We start from the raw sequence: 15,123 nt of genomic DNA on the forward strand, positions 1-15,123 counted from the left end.
TACTCCCTCTTTCTTCCCAAAACTAAGCGATGCGGGACTTCTTTAACATATATATTTTCAACCCAACCCCAACAATCTCTACCTTGATTGAAAATAATACATAAGCTTTCATTGTCTTCACCGACAATCATACTCTACTGTAAAAAGTATCAACATGTATATTCTCAATCAATCTGAACAAAAATATATGTAAATATATTAACAAAATACTAGAAACTAAACTAGGCTTATGGAGAAAATTCATTATTTGACACACAAGTAGTAAAAAGAAGAGAGTGAAGACGGAAAAAAATGTACAATATGGTTCACGGCGATGTCGGGCATTTGAAATTTGAGGATTGTAATAATTTTTAACAGTGATGTTTGTAATATTTTGGATCTCGTTTGGAATATTAAAATGAAGGCGTGGAAGTGGTCTTTTATAAAAATTTCTATTACTAAGTGTAATTTTTATGAGTTTTGTAAAGATCTATTGTACTATGTTGCGTAAGTTTCAGTTGGTTAGTAATCTATCTTATTCGGAGTTCTGTTCTCGATCTTTTGTAAACGGGGTTGAGTACCCCTACTACTTTTGAATCATATTGTTTTAATTGAGGGTGTCAACACCAAATTAAATTCAAGAGTACCTGAGTGTTTACCTATTAATTAATACTCATCTCATATGCATAATTATAGGAAAATGTATGCTGGACACTTGGACACTTCAAAACGAAACTTACAACCTTCAAAGGGACCCTAAGTAAACTATAACTAAAATAATTAATTAATTTCATTTAATTATTTTTATCTTAAAAAATACATATTTTAAGGTAAACTAAATATAAATTATATTTAATTTAATTTCTTTATTTTTCCATATTCAACAAATAATTAAAACTATTTTTTATATTTTCCACTACACTAATTTTAAGAAAAATATAAAAAATACAACTTTAAACGTTATATTTGAAATTTTTCATAATAATAAATTTAACTAATATTTTAGGCTCAAATAGGTAAATCATAAATTAGCAAGTTTTAAATTTTTGTCCCTGTATTTTTTCCTTAAAATAATCTTTAAATATTAAAAAAATATTAATTTTAAAATTCGCAGATAAAAAAAGTTAAAATTATTTTTTACCTATAAATTTTGTTGCAAATTTTAATATTAGGGATAAATATTATTAAACTTTGATTTTGTGTAAGAGTTTAGAATGATAATACAATGTATCAATCACTTGATTGATCTTCCCTTTCAAGCAAACAATTCTCTTAATGATATACAAGTGTTCAATGAATGTATGATATGAAACTTTGATAATTTTCAATGAAAGTTAAGTGCAGAAAGTTTCAATAGAAAATTCTAGTATGAAACACTTTGTATTTTGAAAGATAAAGGATTTGAATTTGATTTGAATCGTAGATGAAAGTGGTAGATTTTTAATTCTGAAAACTAAGTTTATATAGCCTTTATACAGCCCTAAGAGAGTATAATGTATGAAGGGATGTCATGATTCAAGAGAACGAGTGCAGAAAAAATTCTGTTGGAAAACTAAGGATTTGTTGGCATTGCTTTGAGGGAAACCGATTCTCCAAATAAGGAATCCAGTTCCCATGCACTAACGTAAACAAAGAATTCAAATATGAGACTGAGGAACCAGTTCCCTAATATGGGAACTCAAGTTTCATTGAAGCGAGCTAAAAAAAAAAAGAAGCAAAAACAGAGGGTTATGGGAAATCGGTTCCCCTAATAAGGAACCCGGTTCCCATATGCCTAAAAGCAAAAAAAAAAAAAAAAACTTTTGAGACAAATGTAAAAGCTATTTTTTTTGTGATCAAAAGCATTTTTAAACATCATGGCATGAATGAAACATATCTATGAACACTTGTATGCATATAGAGAGATTTGTATGTTATACCTTAAAACATTTTGATCAAGCATGCTAGAATTCTTGAAGACTTGAATAATTCTTCAAACTTTGATATGCTAGAGTCTTTAAGCCATAAATGCCTCATTCCATTTTGTAATGATAGTTTGTATTCATCAAAACTACTTTAGGAAGCTTGACTTCACAAGTGGAATAAGATTTTGTTGTTGTTGTTATATTGAATTCTATTGGTTTATGTTTCACTATCAGATATAATATGTCGAGTAGTATGATTCTAGACACATACTATTTAGGGTGTTACATAAGAAGACAAAGAAAAATGAAAATGAGTTTTGCTTGATTGCTTGAATTACTTCTTTGTTTGATGCTTAGATATTCTTTTCCTACAACGGCCAAACACTCATTTTTAAACATCTAGTGTGGTCACCCTTGTTATGATTTGAGATATAGGTTTACGAATTTCATTAATGTTTGTATTGCTACTTCATTTTAAATTCTCTTTTAATTTTTATATTTTGTTTTATTATTTTATTAGTTTTTTAATGATTTTAATTTAAATAAATAAATATAAGAAAAATGAGAAGGGTCTGTTAAAAATGTATATGTCATTCAAAATGTGCTACAAATTAATTTATTTAAATTTTTTTTGCACTTTACTTATTAGAAACGATAAAGAAAAATCAAAATTATTTAAAAGTAAAATAGAGCGACTGATTTGGTGAATTGACTATAAAAAGACAAAAACTATAATTTAATTTAGTAAATATTGTGCGTTCATTAAACAAATATATTGTCTAAATTGGTCGATGCAATTTATAAAAAAAAATTTACTTTTTGAATTTATATAAAAGACAATTATTTGACTCATATATTATTTAAATATATTAATTACTTAATATATTTAAAAATTAATTTTTTTCTTATAAATAACACTAGTTAGTCTTAAGCATTATTTGGCATTTAGAGGACACCTATAAACACTAGATATTAGACAATGACTGAAACATAAGCGTGGGGCATGAGGCAGAGACCTCTCTTGTCTTACGTTAGAGGAACTTTCAAATCAGGTTTCATTGTAAGACCATTTACAATGGGGGTGTTGAAAAAATTATTCAATAATTGAATGTCTACAATGGTTTGTTGAATGAGGTGTTTAATGTGATGTGGATTAATTGGTGTTGAAAAGATTCAACATGTTGAATGAGAAAAAAGTGGGGCCACATGCAACACTTTACACAATTTTATTGGTTGTTGTGATTATTTAGATTTTATTTTCTTTTAATCATTTAAAATTAATTATTTCATAGTAAATAAATTTTTTATTTATTTTTATTTTTATCAAAATTCATTATTTTTTTCCTCTATAAATAGAGACTTGGTTCATTTGATTTGGACTCATAAAAAAAAATTCACTTTTTTCTCTCAATTTTTTTTCTATTTAGCCTTAAAAAAATCATTGTTTGTAGCTCTAAACATCCTTGTAGTGAAATGGATCCCAACAATAACCCTTTTAACACCCTGAGGCAAGTGAGTCTAGTACACCGGAGTCATTCTCGACCGAGGTGCTACCTGCATTTGCGAATCACGTGCGTGCTAGATCTGTGATGCGTGATTCAAATGTACATCACGAATTGCAAGCAGATCTAGTCAAACACATATGGGAAAAGTTCGGAATATTTCATAATTAAATAAATTGTTTGTGAGCCGAGTCTATTGTACTAATTAAATTATGTGTGTTTCATTTTTTGTGTGTTTCTTTTTTAGTGTGTTGTGTGTTTAGTGTATTTATTGCATTTTTAAGTTTTTTTATAATTTTATTTTTTTAAAAAATAACTATTTTTACATCTCTTATTTATTACTTGCAAGAAAAAAAATTAAGAATAGAAAATTAGAAAAAATAAATAAATTATTAAATTTAAAAAAAAAAAGTTTAAATATTAATTATTTTAATTTAATTTTAATTGATAATAGATATTAATATATAATCATAAAAACAAAACTTTAAAAGAAAATAAGAATATGATGTGGGGTAGGGTGTTGAATTTTATTAAACAAAACCATTGTAGTGAAAAAAAATTGAATAGGTGTTGAATTATTAGGTGGAAGAGAGAGAAGATGATGTGGAAGATAAAAAGTGAAAAAGTATGGTGTTAACCATTGTACATAGTCTAAGAAGAAAATATTGTCCACTTGAATCAATTGAAATATAATTAATAAAAAAAAAAAAGTTACGTACACTTTAAAAGGTATGCACATTACACGTCTCTCTTACAATATTAATTTTTCTGTAACAAAAATATTTACTCCTCCAATATTCGTTAAATACCCTTATTTTATGCATATTTTGAGACAGAAAAAAGGAGTGAAGATTAAAGCTAAGATTCCAATGATCACTCTTTCAAAGCTTCTCATCGCTTTATTCTTTGGTCTCATAATTTTGTTATTCACCACTAAGTTCTCAAATTTCTTCACTATTGAAATCTTCTCTAATAACCAAGAAAGCAATCTATTGCAACAAAGCTTCAAACCCTTTCTAAAGCGGTTGAATAGTCGATATGCTTTCATTGATTTAAAAAACATTGAAAATTCATATTCTATTACTCCGTTGTTGCTCCCAGATTCTCTAGAAACTCTCAAAAACCGTCTTATTTCTCTCGATACAAGCAAGTGTTTTCCCACGAATTTACCCCGTCACGCAATAACACGCAACAATTGCTGTCCTCCTATGCAATCACCATTTAAGTTCAAAGAATTTGAATTCAAAGACTATGATGCATCTTCAAATTTTCCTCTTAGAGTTAGAAAACCATGTCATTTAGTTGATGAAGAGTTTATAGCCAAATTTGAAAAAGGCATAGCTCTCATGAAAGCATTACCTAAAGATGATCCACGTAGTTTCTATCAACAAGCTAAAGTCCATTGTGCTTATTGTAATGGTGCTTATCATCAACAATACCCTTTTGAGAATCTAAAAATTGATATTCATAGATCATGGTTCTTTTTTCCTTTCCACCGTTGGTACCTTTATTTTTTTGAGAGAATCTTAGGTAATTTAATTGGTGACCCAAATTTTGCTCTACCCTTTTGGAGTTGGGATACTATAGATGGCATGCAAATCCCACCCTATTTCACACACATGAATTCTTCACTTTATCATAAACTAAGAGACATGAACCACATTTCACCACATATTGTAGATCTTCAATTCATTGGAGATGAGAATTTTGTCTCTTCTCAAAAACAAATTTCTCTCAACATTGCTGCTATGTATAAACAAATGGTTTTAGCTTCTACTAAAGAATTATTCATGGGAAGTCCTCTTAGACATGGAGATGAGTCACATCCAGGTATTGAATCATTAAATATGTTTAATACAATACGTTCAGTGGCGGAGAAAGAAATTTTAGGGAGTCTGGGCAAAATTTTTACTATGTTTTTACTAATTTTACACCATATTTTTACTAATTTTATCTAAAAAATTTGCGCTTCATTTTATTCAAAAATTTCACACCATATTTTTACTAATTTTGTTCCTAATTTTGTCTAAAAATTATTAATTTTTCTCCTGATATTGTCTAAAAATCGACTATTAGGTGGAGAGTATAAACCGAAAGGATGGATTGAGCCCGAGCGCGTGCCCGGGTTCGCGGGGCTGTAGCTTCGCCCATGACTGTCTTTTAGGGCGTGCAAGAGGGCTGCCGCACAGTATCTAAAATTTAGTCTTGATTAAACAACATCTCATAAAATATTTGTCACGGCTAAATCATAGTTAAATATAACTTTTATTTATTTAAACCGTAGTTAATCTACACGGGTCTCCATGAGACGGCCCTAGTTGTATTTATTATATACTATTTTTATGGTCACTTATCAAAACTTTTTGCATCTTTTTCTTGTAATAGGTATTGGTTCAATTGAAAATGCACCTCATAACACGGTCCACAAATGGATTGGTGCTGCTGATACACCAAATCGTGAAGACATGGGAACATTCTATACAGCTGCTAGAGATCCTATATTTTATCCTCATCATTCCAACATAGATAGAATGTGGGCCATATGGAAAAAATTGGGACAAGGAAGAAGAGACTATAGTGATGATGAAGATTGGTTGAATTCTAGTTTTTTCTTCTACGATGAAAATGCAACTCTTGTTCGTGTTAAAGTAAGAGATTGTCTTGATACAAAAAAACTAGGTTATGTTTATCAAGATGTTGATCTTCCATGGCTAAATTTTCAACCTACATCAAAAAGAATGAGTAAGGAACAAAGGGAAGCTAAAAGAGCTAAAATTTTGAGTTCAAAGGAGAGAGAGAATTTTCCTTTAGTTTTGGATTCAATAAAAAGTGTCATTGTGAAGAGACCTAGGAAGTTGAGGAGTGAGTTGGAGAAAGAGAATGAGGAAGAGGTTTTGGTGATGGAAGGGATTGAATTTGAAAGTGATCAATATATCAAATTTGATGTTCATGTTAATGATGATGAAGATGAGTTGAGTGAGCATGATCAAACTGAACTTGTGGGAAGTTTTGTTAGTTTGCAGAATGGTCATAAGAGTAGAAGAATAAGTACATGTTTTAAGGTAGGGGTGTCAAAAGTATTGGAGAATTTGGAAGGTGATGAAGATGATGATTTTGTGGTTACTTTGGTGCCTAAGGGAGGTATAGGTGAGGTTATTATAGGGAATGTCATGATTGAGTTTTTACCTAAGGACTAGAGTTGAGATTTATAAAATTTTGAAGTGAGTATGTAAAATAGTCTAAGCACAAATTAAGTAAGTAAAATTAGAGGGGTGGGTGGGGTAGCTAAGGCAATTGCTAGTTGGTCCAAGGGTTTATTCGTAAACAAGTTGTTGATACTTATAAATTCATATTAGTTTTATTAGTTTTATTGTTGATACTTATAAATCCGTATTAGCTTTATTGTTATGTAGGATAATTGAGCAAAACTAAATTATTGACCTGACATTTAAACTTTTGTTTTGTTCATTGGATAAAAGACTGATGAAATGGGTTTCCCCTCCTATCTCTTATGTGTAACTATCATTTACTAGCGGTAGCGTGAGATGAGTTTTAGAGAGAGAAGTTCTGCCCTCTCTCTAAAACTAGGGTTTTACTTTGTGGTACCAAAGCGCCGCCGCCGTCTCCTCTCCGATTTCGGAGCTTCTCTCCTCCATCATGGAGGCTCCCTCCTCCCTAGTGGAGGTTTCTCTCCCTTTGTGGGGTTTCCATCTCTCACTTCCTTTCCTTTGAACTATCCTTCACTTATGGTTTCTTGCCATATCCTTCCTTCAAGATCCACCATGGTTTCTGCCTTCTCCGTCAACAACCATCAGCTGTTCACAGCCGCAAATCCAAGTCCAGCTTCACCAACCATGGGGCCAAAGATTTGGAACAGCAACCACGGCAAACGACCTCCACCAGAGCCGCCGCCACAAGAAGCTTCGATATCGACGAGAAATAGTGTTTGGGTATTGATTAATGTTTCTCTGTTTATTGTTATTCTGGTTTTCTGTCTGTTTCAGTGTTGCATGTTATGTTGTTTAGTCTATTTTAAGTGTGTATTCAAGATGTTTGTTGAAATGCCCCAAAGAGGTTTGGATGGAGACAATGTATTTTTGAGTAAAACTCTAAGTGTGGTCATTACAAGCCAGACTCTGTCTTCCACTCAACAAATGCTTCTTTCAAAGATGGCGAGTTTTTTCAAGTCAGAGAACCCGTATAATCGAATTGTGCGTGATAAAGTCAAAGAAATGATCCGTAACTGGATAGATTTAAAGATTGTGGTTCCCAAACTCCTTTATCTTTTGTGGAAGTTATTTGGTGGGTTGCTTGGATCAAGAAATTGGATTTGTAATGCTCCACTGTTTTTTAACTTCTCAAAATTGTTTGTTGTCCAAATCCTGATTGGCTTAATTATTAGAGTTAGTTTTAAAATGTGGATGGGAAATGCCCTCACACATTGTCTTTCTCTATGTTTGTACTCTCTCCTTTTCATCTAATGAATGGTTATGTTTGCTATAAAAAAAAACTATCATTTACTAAAAAAACCCGCATCTTCTAATAACTCCCACATGCGGATGATACATTTAGTCAGACTATCCTCTATTTTTACATGTCCATATGACAAAGAGATTGTATAGAGCATTGAGATAAATTGGTATGGTAGAGCAATGAGACTGTGGTGGGTTAAAGTATACCAAAACTAGTGGTTATTCTGGTGAACTCAAATAGATCACAAATTCAAATTACATTATTTTACACGTGGGACACATTTTTGTGAGAGACACATCACATATTCACCTAAAACTTTAAGGTGATAGTTGTGTGGGTTCCCTCATTTATAAAATATTCAATCTTTTATTTTCTAATTAATGTGAGATTTCTTCCTCACACTTGATTCTCAACATCAATAACTTCAGTAAAAATCAAATTTAATATAAACCAAGATCATTAACTAATGAAAGAATACTCTACTCTAACTCAATTTGAACAACAACATTTCATGAATCTTTCAGATAATATTATGATTTTACCATGCTATAGTTGTAGTTATAACTCATGAACAACGATTTATTTCATCATCAAAATTTATTTAAGGGTAAAACTAAAATTAATGGATAAGAAGTTTTATCGTAAGTGGGTGGATAGACCGATGTCTCATCTCAATGAGATTTTTTTTGGAAAGACAAAAAGTATACATATGATAAATTTTTCTCTTTTTTCTTTTTATGTTTTTGTTTTATTAGTTACTTCTTTTTTTATGTAATAACTACAATAACTATATTTTTTTGTTATTATAGAAAATAATTTGTCACTATTAAGTCGTGGCTAAATTAATTTTTTTAAATTAAAATTATAAAAGTTAATTCATACGACATTTTACTAACTTAAGAAATACGGTAAGAATTTGTTAAATCGTCTCATATTAAGTCAAACATAGTCGACTTTAGAAATTATTTTTAACTAACTTACCAAATACTTAATGACTAATTGCATATTGTCGTGACGGGATCATGATGAATTTCACAAATTAGTTAGTTAAGATACTAATAAATCTAACTATTAACATAAACTTTAAAATAAAAAACTTACATTAATGACGCGAGTCACAACAAGTGAATGTACAATAAAAATGTCATTGTTGCATTTTGGCTAATGTTGTCAATTATCAACATGTATTATACAAGTTTTTAAAAATGAAAGTGGTCCACAAACTTTAATCAATAGACCTAAATAAAAGTGAAATGATGCGGAAATATAATACCAAAATAAATGCGTCTAAAAACTAAACTGGACTTAAGGAGAAACTTTCTTCTTTGACGGTACACAGAAAAGAGAGTGAAGACAGAAAAAGAATAGACATTAGGGTTGACCGTGATACGGCGTATTTGGAATGTGAAGAATGAAATTATTTTTTATAGTGGAGTTTTACTGTTTCATATCTCTTTTAAAATATCCAAATGAAGGTGTGTAAGTGATACTTCATTGAAGAAATTAGTGCAATACCCGTTCGTCCGCACGTGTACAAGTTTGGACCGCGTATTTATCATCTGTTTATTATAAAATTTCAAACAAATTATAAAATATCAAAATATTAATTGATAAAAAGAAAAAAAAATTGAAATGGATGATGAATGTTTATATTTTTAAAAACAAATATTTGTAACAAAAACTATTAAACACAAATATTGTAAAAAAGTTAAAAATCTAAAAGAATTAAGTTTGAGTAGTACATTTTTCCCGTATATACAAATAATATTGTATATAAAAATATTTAAATTAAACATATATTATTTTCTCGTATTTTAACATCATTTAAAAAATATTTGAATTAGTAACACGCTTTTCCCGTAAAATAATACCTTTTAAAAAAAATATTTGAATTAGACCATTAAGTTTAAGATTAAGATTGAATTAATGAAGCTAACTTCTTAATCAATTTGAATTATTTTAATAGAGAAATAGTAATACTATTTTTCATTACAAAGAATTCAATATATGCATATGTACATATAGTTCAATCAAAAATTAAAAATTAAGATACGCGTTATTTGTAACAAAACTGTTTGGGAATTTGGAGGGAAGAAGAAGTGAGGGCTTCGAAAATTGTTTTTTTTTTAATATAAATTTTTTTTTAATATTTTTTGAAAAAAAGACTTTGTTTAGAATGATTAAATAATATTTATCATTAATGTATTTTTACTTTTTGAAATACTATAACAACAAAAATAATATTTGAACATTTTGTCTAAACCCTCCAAAACCCTCATTTAATACAAATTTTAAGTTTCCCCAAATTAAAGGGTTTTTTGTGTTATGAAGAAAACCAAATCCACCAAAACCTTCCAAACTAAAATCTTTCTATTCTTTTTCCCAATCCTTTCTATTTTTCAAATCCCTCTCATCTCTTCCCCTCCAAACTCTATGTTGTATACACAAGCCAACATAGATTTTTTGCGCAACCACAAGATTAATAAGTTTATTTTGCGCAATTTTTTATCTTCCAATGAATTAACATATGCAAGATTTTGAACTTTTAATAAGTAACCATAAAAACACAGTATGCAACATACCCAATTATGTTAAAATGCAATACCTATCTATTCATAATATTACAACTCTTGTTATGATTCTAATATCACACATAAATTCTACGTACAACAAAAGAGCAGTACCGGCTGGAATCATAGTCATGGTATATAATATTAATACTCCCTTAAGCATACCAAAAGACACAAAATGACCAAAATCCTGAAGTCGCGTTAACAAAATACCAGGGAGTTTTCTACTCCAGGAGTCTGACAAAATATCTCAATATCCCTCAGTTTTACAAGGTAAAAATCTCTGCATAACAATGAAAGAAAACAAAATATTTTCTGATACAATAAAATTGAAATAAAGTATGAATATAAGTTGAAATAGAAGCTATATAACAGAAAAATATAATCCATAACTTAAAATAACTACTCAAACTAAACTTATTACATAAGATTGACTCACCTAGTGCTGGATTTCTGATACAAGTTCAAATAGTCTTATTGAAATAAAAGTTCTCACATTTATCATATTAAGTTTTTAATAATAGAACATGAACTTTCTACCCAGTGCTAAAGAATAAAATACAAATAATTGAATAATATTGAAAGCCAACTAACAATTCTACGGATCATTGTCTAGCAGCAGCATGTAGTATAGATAAAGTGCATCTAGATAACTTATACATCCTTGCAAGTTTATAATACTCACTGTTTCACTACTGAATTGTTATTATAGGTGGCTAGAAACATAATAGATAGGTACTCAATGTTTAGTGAAAGATATAGCTACTTACGAAGAACACCAAGTAGTTCTTCTACACAATTTCTAGTCTTTACATAATCCTCAATAATTAGAAAGTTTCTGAAAAAGTAATTCAAAAGTTAACTTGCCTATAAATAAATTTTAATATATTGTAATAACTTTAAAAAGTAACATATGAATACTAATGTAACACCCCGTACATATATGTCTAGAATAATATGCGGTAATGTTATTTATGTTCCACCCGAGATGACTTAAGTTGTACCATTGCCTACGTGGCATTTACAACCTCATCACCAAGCACGCTAGTGAGTTACCAAGTGGGAAACGCCATTAAAGACCCCGGTCTTGCTTCCACTGCAATGGTATTCATCCTCCGTATGCAGGTGAGTAAACAGGTGCAATATGCCCTTTTCGACGTACAAGCCCACCGGGAGAAAGCCTAGTAACATTGTCTAATTGACGTTACTAGAGGCAAGTAATTCAGTGATTGCCTACGTGGCATCACCCACTTACCATACTAATCACGCAGGTGAGTTACCAAGTGGGAAACGCCATTAAAGACCCTCACTTGCTTCCACCGTAATAGTAGCTCAGGTAACGCAAAATATACGGATATAGACACGTATATACAACAGGCATAAAAGCCAAATTATCCATGGTATATAATACATATCACAAACGCCACACGGGCTACCAATGGGCATCCACATAGTGGGTAAACAGGATTTACTATCCTAGTAGTACGGTTATACTCTGATTCACGCATATTCAACCAAGGCAAGTTCACAAAATCAAGCATCCGAACGTCCAACCGGAACGACGGGAAAACAATTTACATTGTATTATATGCACATAATATTAGACAAAAATCCATCATATAAATATCATGTCCTTTATACATACTCGTCACATGTGAGTTAAGCATGTGTCGATCATGGAATATATTAAACATAATCAAACCGTATGATTACTTAGAACGTACATGGACACACATAAATTATTATTCTGGTTTGGGGACCTATCTTACTAGATAGTACGTATTACTAGCTTTCCAACGGTATAAAGTTAGCGCGAAACGGACTTACGACACAAAAGTTATGAATTTCCGAAGTTGTGAAAAATCTGCCCAACAGTGATGTAACAGGTTACATGAATCATGTAACGGGATACATGACCCAAAAACTGCGTTTTTCACACATGTAACCGGTTACATCAACCATATAACCGGTTACATGACTGACAGACCCCAAAAATCTGCATTTTAAGAGTTCCAAACCAGACCCAAATCCCTCTATTTGATTCCCAGCATCATTCATATAATCCCAACGAAAATCAAATGCAACAATGATCCAAGGTACATATCATACTCATAAAACATAATCTTGTCATTAAATCAAGCATGCATCATATAATCTCAATCTAAACCCTTGATCATACAATTTCTCCCAATTCCTACCCAAGTTTCTAACTAATGGAACCCACCTTGACCAAAAGGAGGTTAGGACATCATCCATGCATCAATAGAACTCCCACCATGGCCAAAGTTTCACCTCCATCAACAACAAATCCATAACCCCTTTTCTCCAATTTTCAGCATGAACATCCAAGTTTCAAACTCACTTTTCTCCTTCAATATAGAAGCTATAAACATGAACCAATATACTAAATTGAAGGGAATTTTGTGTAAAATCCAAAAATGCAAGAATTACCTAAATCAAAGCTTCAAGTAAAAAGGTATGGCTTGTTGAATGAAGACTGTCCAGGGAATTCGTGTAAAACTTTCAGCTTCAGACCCCTAACTTCAAACTTGATTATCTCCCTCCTCAAGGACATGCAAGAAGCGAGCCATATATGTAGATTGTAGAGAATTTCGTGAGCTTTCCGAAAAGTCCAGCCTTGCCTCATTCCGAGTTACGAGCATAAAGTTATGATGGTTTTAGTGCAGGCTGCTCAAGGAATACGAGATTGGTGTTTGAAAGTGAAGAAAATGGCTTACCCTCTATATTCTCTCTATTCTCTATATAAAAATCTGATTTTTATGGTGTTATAACTAAACACAACCTTAAGTCCACATGCAAACTTTGCCACATGACTAAAATGCCCTTCAATTAAACCTTAATTACTAGTTTGCCATCTTGTTAGTTTCTAACCAATACCATTGTATTCCAACTACTCCAGTAACAATTCCACACACACACACACACACACACACACACACACACACACACACACACACACACACACACACACGCGCACACACGCACACACGCACACACGCACACACGCACACACGCACACACGCACACACGCACACACGCACACACGCACACACGCACACACGCACACACGCACGCACACACGCACACACGCACACACACACACACACACACACATATATATATATATATATAAATGCACATTCTCACTTAGTGAAATAAATATTAGGGGTGTTACAACTAAGTTGTTCAACAATCCTTGAGCAAGTTTAACAAACTGTTAAAATGCATAAATTGCCTCTTCAAACTCATGAAAGGATACATGCATTGTGAGCAAAAGATATGATAAAAAACCACAAATAAGCACTTTTGGAAGATAAATGAATTACATGAAAGGAAAATACTCTAACAAAACTAACCTCATGAAAACAGGATGAAGCGGTTTTTACGACTTCAGGAATAAGTGAATGTCTATAAGGAGATTTTTCAACTTCTGTAATGACTTTACCTTCAAATTGTCCACATTCATAAAGTGTAAATAGTTTATTTATATATAAAGGTTTTGACATGTCTAAAATTTAAAAAATAAGTACAAAATGAAATTTTAAGAGAAAACTATGAATCGGATAATTCAACTACTTAAGGAGAATTGCAACCTCATCTCTCACTTGAGTTGTTTTAGAATATAATAGTAGTTTATCCTACAAAAAAAAGGTCAAATTATCAATTATTTATTCAAGATAAGTTAAATCGACTTTAAATTTAATGCATTATAAAGGTCTTATATCAAGCTTTACCTGCAATTATTTTTCTATGATAAATATGGCTTCATCAAATGCTTGCTTACAATTGTGGAACGGCGAGTCTCCATATGCCATATAGAGAGTAAAAAACAATCAAATTCCTAAATTTGTTATATTAACATGAAAAAAATGTTCAAGTGTGTGTTCAAAGTGTAAAAAAGTAATAAAAAAAGGATTGATTGAGGAATGATATCGACCAAACACAACCTTAAAAATCGGGCATTGCACCAGTATAGAATCTGACTGCATCTGCATATCAGTTATCTTTGATGCACTCCGAAATCCCAAAGCCTTGTCACACCCGATGACGAACCCGCGAGAAGTACTTGCTATCATCCATATACCATGCTTGAAGGGCTTCCTCTCGAGGATCCTAGACGAAAGTAACATATCAAAATATGAAAAATATGATTCTTCTTATTTCTTCAAAATTCTCAGCAACCCAAAATGTAACAGAAGCAGTAGCAGTACACATATTAATAAAATACTCATGAAATCAAAGTTAATATAAAATACTCATATAATAGTAAGGAAGCAAAGAACCAACAAAATAAAAATAAAAATGTACAAACAAAAACAGAATACAAACAAACACATGATAAACACAAGAAACAGATCCATAAAATATGAAATGAAGTTAAATTAGAAACACATAAATAACACCAACATAGAGAACTCGCATATTTGTCAATAATGTATCACATGAGATCCTAAAACTCACATCCAGTCTTACCTCATGAATTTTCCAAAACAAAAATAAAGGCAGAGTTACAACTTCTCTGAAATTTCACTTTATCATAAATGAAGCAGAACCATTGAAATCAACAAAAAAATTAGGTATTAGGAGTTAATAATTTCATCTATATAAACTGAAAGGACAAAAAACCCATACCTAATCGATCTCTTTCTTCTTCACTGTTAGAGAAAAAGAAGG

General features: G+C 31.1%; 1 protein-coding gene across 1 annotated transcript; it reads left to right on the plus strand.

Moving 5' to 3' along the window:
- The first annotated feature begins 4,238 nt into the window (after positions 1-4,238).
- LOC131612080 (polyphenol oxidase I, chloroplastic-like) lies at positions 4,239-6,708 on the plus strand. Its single transcript, XM_058883894.1, has 2 exons — positions 4,239-5,215; positions 5,771-6,708. Exons 1-2 carry the CDS (start codon positions 4,255-4,257, stop codon positions 6,580-6,582), a joined length of 1,773 nt encoding a protein of 590 aa, XP_058739877.1. The 5' UTR covers positions 4,239-4,254; the 3' UTR covers positions 6,583-6,708.
- Positions 6,709-15,123: the final 8,415 nt, after the last annotated feature.

The sequence above is a fragment of the Vicia villosa genome, linkage group LG6 (assembly GCF_029867415.1).
Source record: "Vicia villosa cultivar HV-30 ecotype Madison, WI linkage group LG6, Vvil1.0, whole genome shotgun sequence".
NCBI lineage: Eukaryota > Viridiplantae > Streptophyta > Magnoliopsida > Fabales > Fabaceae > Vicia > Vicia villosa.